Below are 12858 nucleotides of genomic sequence, written 5' to 3'. Positions count from 1 at the left end.
CCAAAAAGTTGGTATCAAATGCTCCTGTTCACATATGTAAGTACAGCATGTTATGGCTATGAGCAAGGGACTGAGCAGATTTTGCCTGCTGCTCTGCTGCACCAGAGCCAAACCACGGTGCTGCAGGAAAGCAGACTGAAAGTGCACAATATTGGTTATCACTGGTATCATGGGTCTGTTTTCTCAGCTCGTTGGCCTTCTTGCAAAAAGGATGGCAAAGAGCAGCAGCAATTTGGAGTCTGGTAGGATGCAGTGGCTTACAGCTGCTGTTTTCTTTGATCTCCTGTTCTGAGAACTGATGATTCTTCTAGATTGAAGACCCTAAATTTGTTCCTTTCCAAGATGGGAAACTTGCAAAGTTCTGAGCCAGAAGAGCAAGCTCTTAATGAATAAAATTTGCTAAAGTTCATTGATCCTGGTCTGGAATGCCGAATAGCCAAAGGGAGGGTCTTGGAATTTGAGATTGAAAGGGTTAAAAAAAAAAAAAAAGCCAGCCTTAGTGCAGAACTCCAAGACATGCAAGGTTGGTAGGAACAAAAAGGTTCCTTTGGAAGAACAGTAGCCCTTGTGTCATGTTTTACAAGGTCAAGTGTAATAAAGGGAGTCTTAAATCAGAGACAGGCTGTGTAACAGACATCTTTGTAACAAGTCTGTTTTGTTTTGAACAATGTAGGGAAAACTACTTTTTTGCTGTTTTCTGGCAGCATGTGCTGTGTACGTGACACTTTATTAATGAGGATTTTGTAGCTGATTACTGCCATGATGGTTAGAATAGCTAAGTGTTACAAATGGCTGTTAATCTGCTTTATCTTGAGCTTTCTAATTTAATATGTTATCCAAAGGAAGTGTCATTTAAGGATATTTTGTTTGCAAGCCACTGTTCATTGCTAGCGGCTTGTTCTCATGCAAATGAGCTGTTTCCATAAAGACAAAGAAAAGGCTTTTGGAAACCTGTTACTCAAAAATCTGATGAGCTTCTTTTCCGTAAGCTTGGATAGGTCAAGGAATACATGGCATGTTTCTCATTCACTTGATTATTGGAAGGAATGCCTTAGCTAAACCCCCAAAGTTGTGCCTTGCTCTGTTCTTCCCCTCAGCTGCAGTGCCTCCCACCTTCTGGTTGTGTCACTAGGCGGCACAGTCTTTGAGGAAGGACTTGCCATCATCCTGGTATCCGGAGGCTGTTCAAACCACGGAAGGTTCTTTGCAAGTCAAAAACAATCAGCTGCCTGCAATTGTCGTGTGTCTCACCTCCCTCAGACTCTTGGGGTCACCTGCAGTCTGCAACCTTTGAGTGACCCAGACAGTCTGGGACTCCAGGCCAGCTGACCTGCATACCAAAGGGACATGTTACTGAGATCATCCCTTCCCAGCGGACAGACTGTGGCCCAGATGGTCTGGTTGCTCTTGCTTTGAGCAGGAGGCTTGGACTAGACTGTTTATGGTACTCAGGCTAGATGACTGCCCCCCAATGATTTCTGTGGCAGGTGAGTGCTCCGGCAAGACAAGCTGAGGACAGCTGGCACCGAGCCACCTGCATGCTGATGGACAGAACTTCACCAGGATGCAGTACTTGGTGCTGTTGTCCCCACCTTGTCTGGCACTGTTACCAATAATTGAGTAATCAATGAAAATAGTAGGGCATGGAGGGGAAAACAAGCCTTTCTGTGCAACCTAGGCAGAGCACAGATTACCCAAGAGGGAGCTCTCGTATGCACTGCTGCTAAGTGGGACCTTAATTTTGGTGCTGAGCAGCCCTGCTTGAAGCACGCTGAGTTTTTCCTTCAAAGTCACTTGTCCTCTAAACCCTGACTGCAAGGTTAGCCAGAGTTGAAATGGCTGCAGGATGGACTTTGTGGGCTTGATACTCATTATGTCTGATGTAGCCTGTGAAGCCTCAAAAGCTAATGCAGCGTACCATGCATCAGGCAGGCAACTGCTCACAAGAACCCCAGTCTTGCATGGGTCCTGCATGCTGCTGCCAAGTCACCTGGCACAGATAATAGCTGGGGCAGAAAGCATTTCAAAGAGGCAGACGCATAGCTGGTAAGAACTAGAATGAAATCAAATCTAAGCTAGCCATTTTCTGGGAACATAGAGACATAGAAGTATTGTTTTGACTATATCACTTGCAGAGAACAGAATAGGATAGTTCAGTTGGGAGGGACCTACAAAGATCATCTTGCCTCACCAGTATGCTCATCAATATGCCTGATCACTTCAGGGGTAACCAGAAGTTAAAGCATATTGCTGAGGGTGTTGTACAAATGCCTCCTGAACACTGACAGACATGGGGCATCAATCTGCATCAGTGCTCCCAGTAAGTCTTTTCTGCACTTCTGCTGCCTAAAATTACGATCTTATGTTTAATTTTGGCAGTACCTGTAAAGGATATAGTTTGTTTGTTTGTTTTTTAATCTCAATGTACCTAATTTCTTTGTAGGGCTAGTCGAGCAATATAAAGACCTCACGTCTCTTGGGAGATGCTTGGTAGATGACCGTGAGAGGAGGATTTGTGTGGTGGGTAGCCAGAGAGGCTTGTTGGCCTGATTTTAGGTAACCCCAGGAACAAGATGTGGGCTGGCCTGTTCCCCTGAACCAAGCAGCAGCTCTGGCTGGGCAGCTGCAGAGGACAGGTACATATACATGTGCTACCTTTTTGCCTTGAATGGGGTGACAGGCTATGAATTCTTTCTTAATGACACTGGAAGTGGGGGATTTCTGTTGTCTAAGGGCGTTGTCAGTATTGTGGGCTGGCCTTTCTGGCTGCTACTTAGACGGGTGTAGCAGTTTCTGTTATAAGGGCCTGGAAAGAGGGATTGTTTGGAAACCAACCAGGGCAGGATCTAGCATACTGCAGGGCTTGAGGCCATGGCTGTAACATCTGAGAGCCTCTACATGCTCAGGATCTCAAAACTGCAGGGGCACGTATTAAAATTCGGCCTCAAGTGACTTTTTGTGGCTCAAGATAAAGGACTTGGCTTCTCTCCCAGCCCTGACATTTGAGCTAGAGAATCGTTCTCTCCGTCCACTTATCAGTTATTAAAAGCCATGGCTGGGAATTTCAGGTGCCAAAGAAAAGATGTTATAATAAACTTTTTTCTTTTTTTTTTTTTTTTTTTTTTTTGTAAAAGCAGGAGAGGTGGTGTGTAGCGTGTCTAGCTGAAGGTAAGTATAAAGAAATGCATCTCATTTAGAGCTCCCTTGCATTTCAGAAGTCAAATGCAAGATGCTTTCATATTTTCAGGATGGGGGGGGGGACGGGACTTGAAGCTACAAATGAGCTGTCAAAATGAGCTGATGGAAAATGAGTGGACATCTCCAAGGATAGAATTCCATTGTAGTAGACCCATTTGGCCTTTTCAGGTGCTCACAGAAAAATTTAGATTGGAAGGGATGTCCAGAGGTCTTTGTTCAACCCCCTGCTCAGAGCAGGTCTAATTAGTTCAGGTTGATTAGTGCTGTGCACTTTAAACGTGCTTCTGTCAGTTCTGTTGAATATCGCCGGCAGGAACATCCACTTCTCACTGGAAAAGTAATGACTGGCACGATACAAGATCTAAAATTCGTAGCCCAGGTTGGGTAACTGGTAGGCAATTATGTAAAACATCTTTGCTTATAAATTCCAAAGATGTTATTGCTTTGGGGCTGGCCAGTGGCCATCTCTCAAGGTATCCTTTGTCTCTACAGCCATGCAGCCTGTGTGAGTACGCAAACATAAACCAAGGCAGCCTGTTATTACCATTCTTAGGCAAGCAGACCGACTGGCTGGGCTGACTTTGCAGGGTTAAATGGATGGAATCGTTATTACATCTTTTTACACTTTCATTTACAAAATCCTGTGCGCCCACATTGTCTGATTTCCACCCTATGCTTTGATGGATAGTTTCTGTATTGCTTCCCTACTATTAACCAAAAATACTGCTTACTGACTTTGCTTACTGAATAACTCCCCAGTAATAAGCACTTTGCAATTTGCTAATTTATTGTGAAGAAAATTGTTCCTTAATGATTGTCTTTTCTTGGTCTGTCTGCACCGTTGTTCCCGTGGACAAGTATGTGTAAATGGCTCTTGTATGTTCTGATGCAGGCAAGAATATTTCCTTATTTTCCACTGTTTTCCAGGACTATTTATTTTAACGGCTAATTAATCTGAAAATAAAAGCAACCTACTTCAATTGTTGTTAGGCAAATTGCAAAAAATTATTGAGCCGAAAAATCTAAATCCTGTTTTTGGGCTATCTCTGTTGCTTATGCTTTACAGTAACAGCAGGAAGAAGGTCTGTCCACTTAAGATGAGCTTTGAAAATTACCAGTTCATGTATTTGTTGTCCATGATGCTTCCTCTAGCAGTACCTCCAGAGATCCCTCGCAACCTGGTGTTCTCCTCTTCCTCTCAAAGAAATCTCATTGCAGAACCCATGTTCCTGAGTGAGTTTTACCTCACACTCCCGCTGTTTGCTGAAATAAAGGCCTGTTCTGCTGGGATTTGTTTTTCTCTTGACCCAGGTGGGTAGAGTTGGCCTTGTAGGCACATCAGGGAAAAATCTGTGCGTCTTATTCTGCCAACACTTCAAGGGCCACCTTTGCCCAGTGTGCTTGGCCTAGCTACACAGAGCACCTTATTTGTGGTCTTCAAATACTCATCAAGAAGTTAATGTTAATAACCTGCTAACAATGCTGCCAACTTTTATCTCTGTGACCAGGCCACTGTGCACAGCCTCAGACTGACCATTCTGGGAAGAAATTGCTCCATGCCTCTTTGGGTTACATCCCAAGCTTAATTAAACCTTTTCTGTTCTAGGACTGTGTGTTTTGAAAGGATGACATATTTTGTGATCGTAATGTGTATTTAAAAGGAAAAAAAAAAAGTTAAAGCAGGCGATTTTAACATCTTTTCATAAATTCTGGATTTAATTGGTTTGTAAAGATGGAGTGCTAGAGTTCCTGTGGATGTTAGGAGGATATTAGTACATGGTAATTGTGTATTCACTTATACAAAGTAGGTAATTGCAGCAATGCCCCTTCTACAGGGAGATAAGAGAAGCCAAAAAAAGCAGTTGATTTGATCAAAGCAAGGGGAAAAAAAAAAAAAAAAAAAAAAAACATCGAGAGAAACAGGAGGTGCAGTGCAGCAGCACTCAGCTTTTCCCACCTTCTCAGAAATGGGTTGTCCAGACAATTGTTCCTCAAATCATGCTGAAGTGCTTGTGAGTGGACATTTATGGGGAAAGAGGGAAAGGGACTATGTGTAACTAGATGAAAATTTGATCCTTTTGTTGCTTCTACTCCTCTGTTACTGAGGATTTTGTGAATGAGTGTTCCCATGAAAGTGACTGGATTCCTGACACTTCACTGAAAAAACAAATGCTTCCAACTTCTTGGCAAAAACCCAACTGCATCAAAGGCCAGAAGCAAGGAGTTTGGATTCTGGTAATTTTCCATTTTCATTTGGGGATTTAGATGTAAGTGCCCGATCTCTCACCAGAGAATATCCATTTTTGTCCCCTTCCAGCTGGCTCTGAAGAACCAGGTTTGCACTGGGAGAAGTGAATTCCAAGGAGATTGGTGGCCCTTTTCACAGAGTAAGCATTTTCCACAGGCGGGGTTATGCCAACCATTACATGACTAACGTGTAATTAGGAGGCCGGATACTTATAGTTGTCATGTCCCTGATGCCAAGGGAGTCCAGGACAGCTGTGGAAGAGCGAGCACTGAGGGAGATGTGGCTTGGCTGACCAAGCCGTTTATGTCTGTGTTTGTTTTTGTGCTGGGCCTTTGTGTTGGCCACCTCAGGAGGCGAGTGACTGACGTGTGGACAGCGCGGTGACTCTCCCTTATGGCTTTTACAGTGAGTCTATGGTAGAAGGTGCTGCCAGCCAGGCGAAGGCCTGCTGTAAGGACACGATTTGGACAGAAAGGGAGTGCTAGGAAAGGGAAACTTAACACACTTCCTGTTCTGCTGTGGTGAGGAACAAGTCTTCTTGCCTGGGCCGGTTTATCTACCCCGTCCATCTCTGCCTGGGGAGTTCTTTGATGCTGAGTTGATCAGGTTAGAGTCTTCTTATCGACTCCATGCTTACCTCTGTTTGTTTTTATTCCGAAGTTCGCTCTCTCGTTTTGCAATAACCCACAGGGTGCTGGGTGTTGCGCCAGCTGTGCCTCAATGAAGGATCTTCACTCAACACCTTTCCCTTCCCGTCACACCAGTCAATGCGACTCCTGCATTTTCCAGCAGCATTCGCTACGCAGTCCAGACTTCAGCCGAGCTGTGGTTGGAGGTCAGAAAGGCTACCAGACCTACCGGGACCTACCATGGGATCTTCAAAAGTAGGTGGTGTGTTTTAACTCGGCAAGTTTTATTTGGAGGTGTAATGTTAGCAGGGGATATCGTTTATGGGAGATCCCTAGGAAGCGGAGGACACACATAGGTCCAGAAAAAACACTGCTGTTCTTTGTCTTTCCTGCCCTCAGCCCTCGTTATATCTCTGCCTCCCTTCATCCTTTTAGAAGTAGAGTACATCATGGACCCATCTGAAATTTGCAGCTTGAAAGGGGGCAATAAATGGAAGGGACGCTAAAGTTGCAGGCTGAAGGGGAGATTTGGGAGATCGGTTTGGATGAAAGAAATAATGTGTGGCTGCAGGGAGAACCGCAGAGGATAATCCTTTCCTAGCATGGCCAGGAGCACAAAGATTTGCCTTCTGTTTAGAAAGTTGATATGATGGCTTAAGTTGACACTTATCTTTCCCTCTGTAATTGTCTTATCCTGCCCCCAGCAGGATTTTATTGCAACAGTGCAGAATCCAGGAAACTTTTTTTGTGTCAAAATCAAATTTTAACAAGACAGTTTTGGGAAACCCTGCCTTTTAGTCAGGTCTAGGTACAATATTATTTCCCTCAAGCCGTGCAAAGGGTCCCAGTTAAAGCAGCAAAGGCAGCATAGCTACATAAGGAGAAGGTACCCATGAAATGTTCATTGTTAAAGGTTGTTGCTAGAACTTTTAAAGTAGAAGCCACAGTTTCTGAGGATACTGACCAGGTGTTTTGTATTTGGAAACATTTTATGCAGTCAGAGATGCTAGATATTCTTAATTTTGTTTTACTGTAACTTAATGTTATAGACATTGCTGGAAAGTTCAGAGTATTTTTACGAAAATGAGCCTCCCAGCCACAATGTTCTACTATGATCTCTTAGATCAGAGTAGGGATCCAATCGTAAATGTAGAGTGAGCTGCCTGGAGTTTTTTGTTTAACACTGGCTCCTGAATTCATGGAAACTTTGCTTTTGGGTTGACAGAACTTATTCTTTCTGCACACTTAAGTGTTTTTCTCTTTTTCCAACGACAATAATGTTTTAGTCAATATAGCGTTGACTTTGTCAGGAGAAGACTGAGTTCAGCTTGTGGTACTCAACACTCAAAGATCCTACTGCCAGTTCAACATCCATACCTTCAAAACTGTGCTGCTCTGACAGTGAGGAAGAAATCCCCATCAGCTCTGAATACCACTTTGTACATGTTATATAAAGGTGTATAAGTGAGGCTTACGTACATAGCAGAACTGAAAAGCTATTCCTTTTTCTTGTTAGATGGAAATCTAGTTGCTATGTCTTGTTTATATCAACAGTGGTGTAAACCATTTTAATAACAGTGTGCTAGACAGTAGTTAAACAACATCTAAGTCCAGTTTGGTTGCATCCTGTTTAGGAAAGGATTCAGTTGTTTAAATAGTTTGTTAGATTGTGGTAAAATCTTATGTGGGGGAAATCTGCGTTGGGTAACTAAATATTTACACATTTCAGAAAGGATGGAGACTGGTCTTAATCATAGAGCCCATGTAGCTTGTTAAATGTCCAGAGATCTTTGTTGGCCAGGGATATAGGTCTGAGTATGCACCTGTGAACCTTTGCTTTATGAGCACATCACGCTGTGCCTTAGTCTGTAATAAGAGTAGCGCTTCAGTGTTAGCTTTATCCAGCTCCAAGATGTCTCTTTCTACAGCATTTTGAGCTAAGCTGGAACATGTGCTCCATAAGATCCTTCAGAAAGCAAAGCTGCTAAGGAGAACAGGGTGGAGTGGACAGCCTAGTTGGTCTTGTTGCTCCTGCATCGTGCTGTGCCTTGTGGTCTGGGGAGCAGCGAACCTACCGCAGCTTCCTTGTGAAGATCTTGTGCTCTGGCAGGGTGAGTTGTAGAGTAACTGGTGCTGTATATGTTAGTCTAAAAGTGAATATGTAGGTGGAAATGCAGTGGCACTTGCACCAATTTGTCATCCGGTAGGTGGGCAAAATAAGTGTAAATTACAGACTGTTGAGGTGTAGCAGGAAATGAATACCAGCCCTGGTGCAAGGACAGTCATGTTCCATTGGTATTAGTGGGAGTTGCGTTTGATTATTGCAGGAGATAGATGTTCCTGCATGGCATCAAACAAACTTACTCTGCTCAGTTTGCGTGGTCCGGTCTAGATCCTGATTCCAGAAGACTGTAGTGAAGTTGTGATATATGCCAGAACTAATTTGATGACTTCAGAATAGGTACCATTTGCGTTTCCTTGCCATTTTCCCTCAGTTTCTGAGCTTTTCAGACAGAAAAACAAAATTATGAAGAACTTAATCCTGAGTATTAAAATCTGGTCATCTTCATTACCTGAGCAAGCCCCGGTGTAAGCTCAGCTGCGTTTCTGGCCTCTGTTGTTCCTACTAGAGGGTGTTGCAGAAGGGCCTTACTCTAAGTTTTTCATAGGCAATCTCTTTTGGGTCAGTGCATTTTGGGTCAGCGGCAAGCCTTTAATTTGTTGTGTTTGTATCACGTACTTTGTCCATTTTTGTATTTTTAGAGAGATTGAGATCTGTGTTCTCAATGAAGTCTGGTTGACACAAACCTTGGGATGGCTTCATTTGACTTGCTTCCAATACTACACAATCAGACGACTTCATGTAGTTTGTGGACAGATTTGATGATAACAGGGACAGGTTTCATACAGAAAAGAACACGGGAGTTGCTAAATTTCTCTGTCACTGGAAAATTGCTGAATCTCTTGCCTAAGGAGTCTTCTCTCATTTCAGCAGCGTTTCTCCTATGAAGAAATTTGTCCATCTCTGTTCAGTGAAAAAACATTGCTAGATTACAGCATTGCACTGCTTATCTGCCCAGACCAGCAACGTATTATTGTATATAAGCTATAAAATACAGAAAAACTTATTATTCAGCCAGAAATGCGAGCTTCCAAACTACATGAAAAGCTGGATACTTTGGGCCAGATTCTCAGTGGATATAAGCTGTAGCAGGCGCACACAATCACGAAGGCAGAAGAGCTGGTCTTGTTCTATCAGACCTGCAGAACTCTTCAGGAGTCATGTACGTATAGTTGCTTTACTGGGACTTCTCATATGTCCAGTAAACAGGTTAAGACACCGTCACTGTCCTATTATGTGTGTGTTTATGTGCTGCAATTATTACTAAGGCTGATAAAACACTTTTCATCAATTTTCCTCAAAGCGCGCCTCAAATAAGAATGGAATACCAGACATTTTAAAACTATCAAGAAAATCTTCCTGCCTAAGCTTCTTTAATAGGACTATAAACAAAGGACGTTCGATAATCCACAAGAAAACATCACTTCTAGGTGGCTGTTTTGGGTTTGGTAGTTGCACTGTCGTGTCAACAACTTTCTTTTGCAGACGTTGCTGGTGCTTGCATGCCAAAGCAGAGGCCTGTGCTGTTTCACAGTGCGTGCTGACTTCGCTAGACACAGGCTCTGATCTGAAGCTCACAGCAGCTAATGGAGGGCAGATAATTCTCACAAGCGTCAGAGCTTGCTTTCTTCCCTGGCAAGGGCTTTCCCTCTGAAGCAGGAGGTTTGACTCACTGGAGAGGGTTTTAAATTTGCTCCTTTGGAAGAAATGAACTTTAATCCCGAGATGTGGAAGAGTTGCTAATTCTTCCTAAATTAGCCGTTTCAGGCTGTACTGAGGCAAGTATGTGAATGATTTATTTAATGTATTTATGACATTTTAATTGAGTGGCATCCATAAGAAACTAGTTAGGGTATTAGATAAGATTTTTAAATTCTTGAAACTTTTTTTTTTTGATACCCCTCTGTTAATGAAAGTCAACAGACAACTAGCTGACCACTGTGTCCTTGCCATCTGTGGCTTTTAAAATTTATAAAGGGGGGAGGGATCCCTCTGGCTTTGTGCTAATTGGTGTGGGGTTTCTTATTGAGAAAGAGGTTTCTTGGGGGCTGCTTTATGCTCATGATGGGGGGAGCCCAAACACTGATATAAAATGTGTCCCTTCAAATCACCCGCCACCACTCAGGAAGAGTCTCAGTGGACATTTCTAGGAAAATAACCAGCAGAATGCCAGTTGAAATGAGCCAATAATATGTTAGGAATTATTAGGAAACAGAACAACCAAATGAAATTGTTACGCTAATATGGCCAATTTTACATCTTTTTTTGTTTGCTTGTTTCTCTTTGTCAGCAAACATTTCATTCCTCTTCCCAATCAGACAAATCTTAATCTGAAATTGGCAAACAACCTTTTGCCAAGGGATGAAATCCAGTCCCTGACTGCAGTATATTTAAGATTACTGCACTGAGGTAGAGGGAAGGACCATGAAGGCTGGAAAGCAGAAAGGACCCTAACAGAAAACCCAGTGAGGTCAGTGGGAGATTTTCAGCTGATTTTTTGCTCAGGCTTAAAATCTCCATTTCTCCTGAAGGAAACTACTGACTGCTGCTGTAGGGTTTTTAATCCTGCTGTGTATTTCTGTTACACTCCCTGTTCTTCTCTGTTGAGCAGGTAGTTCCCAAGGGGTTAGCAGAGACTGCTTGACTCTTGACCTGAGAACCTAATTTCCTGCTGTTGAACTTGTATCAGCTCTCTGCAGTGTTCAAGCTCTTGGTCATCACGTGAATCAAAGCTATTTCAGTTTGGGGATAGCTACTTCTCGTGTATTGAATCCCTCCAAGTACTGTCTCACTTTTCATTTGACAATGTGTCCCATTGTGTAATAATTAATCTTTGAGGAATGAACCTTAGGAGACAGAGCAGAGCAGGAATACAGCTCAAACCTACTGGAAATGGACAAGTATCAACTCAGCAAGCTGTGTGCTTTTGTCTTCAATACAGATGTTTGAAAACCTGGCTTTGAAATTCAGTCCACGCATCTTTTCAAATGGAGAAGTATCCAGTTTGTACAGATTAGCCAAACAGCCTAATCAGGGACATTCTAGTCATAATATTATTATTTTTTTTTTTTTTAACAAAGTTTTGGTTTTAGAACAAATTTATGATGGAGAGCAAGTCTTTTAACAGTCCTGTCATGCCTTTATTTAAAAGGAAAGGGAAGCCCTTATTCGGTAGAAAGACATCTCAGTTTTTCCCCAAACAATCCCACCTCTATTAAGTGACTTTCTATGATGTATTTACTGAATTTCATCAGTTAAGAAGCTGTTCAATTTAGAGTCTGATGAAGTGGTGCTCTCAAAGAGGTTTCATGCATACAGTGGAAGTCATGTAGTGAATAAGATTACACATATAAGTAACTGTTGTGGACTGAGGCTTCTGTTTACTACATGGAACTCAAAAGGGAAGAAATTAAGAATAAGGATATAAAAAATTAAAATGTTTACACAAAAATGATGATAAGGTTTGTAATATATAGAATGTTCTTGCTCTATAATCGTGTCCCAGCCATGTTACTTCTGGTCTGATACCGTTCTTTCACTGATATGATAGGCAGTTACTTCTTCTCACTCACCTGCTGTGGTGTGGAGTTGGCATTCAGCCTTTTAAATGGGCTTCTCAAACCCAGCATTTTGGTTTGGGGCTCTGCCAGGATCGTTATAGCTGAAAGACTTTCTCAGTGTTTTTTTTTTTTTTTTTTTTTTCTGTGAAGTTTGAGGAAGGAAATTGCTTTTTTAAATGAAACTAAGATAATGAATGTGAGTGGGTCATATCAAGTTAGCTGTGTTTTTCTTTGTTTGTTTGTTGGGTTGTTTTTTATTTATTTTTGCAACTTAGTCTTACTGCAAGCATTGTAGAAATATTTGCAAAACACATTGTCCGTGCACTCCTGGCACCACACAGGAAAAAAATAAAAAGCATAGACTAAAGCTGAACTTGCCACTCACTTAATGAATTAAGGTAAGAGCTACTGCTACACCCACTAGGGCTTTGAGATCTCTCAGACAATAAGCTGAGTCCTGTTGGATCCTGATTTCATGTAGCACATCCTTAAGGGCTGCCTCCATAAATAAATGTTCTCCATGGAGACCAGATTCCAGGCACCACAGCGGTGAGTGATCATTGGAAGTTTAGTTAAATTGCTCTGGCTTTAAGTTTTAAATAAACACGGAGAGCAAATGTAGTAGTACTAGAGATGTTAAGGTGTGGTTCTCTTAGATTTGTTTTAATCAATTTTCTGACCAAAGTGCTTATGAAATCTCTTCTCAAAATATTTAAATTATCCCTATTTTATTTTATCCCATTTCCTATTTGCTTTCCAGTAACAGATAATTATCCATTGGAGAGAAAGACCAGTTTATGAGGAAGTTAGAGTCAGTTTCCTATATTTTTCTGTATCTGACTCTGAACACTTGTGAGCCCACTGGTCAATCAGTCTAGAAATGTGTGGCTTGAAACACAGGCGTGAGGAAAAGATGCTACCGCGACTGACGAGCCAAAGTCTCTTTGATTATCAAAGGCAGTTGCTATATCGAGCTATTTCCTAAATGTTCTTGTTAATGAGACAAAGCCCTAACCAGTTATACCTACATATTTCTCATTTCTCCAGTTAGAGTTTTAAGGGAACGTCCATGCACTAGGCTCAGAAATAATATTGGAGCTG

The 12858-nt window shown here is 42.1% G+C and overlaps 1 protein-coding gene across 1 annotated transcript in view; it reads left to right on the top strand.

Moving 5' to 3' along the window:
• Positions 1 to 6166: 6166 nt before the first annotated feature.
• LOC311209127 (transmembrane protease serine 11E-like) overlaps positions 6167 to 12858 on the top strand; it is a gene marked incomplete at both ends in the record, with an annotated part of 39883 nt that continues 33191 nt past the window's right edge. Inside the window, one exon of the mRNA XM_084286305.1 lies at positions 6167 to 6330. Within this exon, the coding sequence (XP_084142431.1) occupies positions 6167 to 6330 (164 nt within the window). The remainder of the gene's footprint in view (positions 6331 to 12858) is intronic.

Source organism: Netta rufina (assembly GCF_964035555.1).
Source record: "Netta rufina genome assembly, chromosome: 4".
Taxonomy (NCBI): Eukaryota; Metazoa; Chordata; class Aves; order Anseriformes; family Anatidae; genus Netta; species Netta rufina.
The sequence above is the reverse complement of the archived record's forward strand: the minus strand, read 5'-3'. Positions and strand labels throughout refer to the sequence as shown.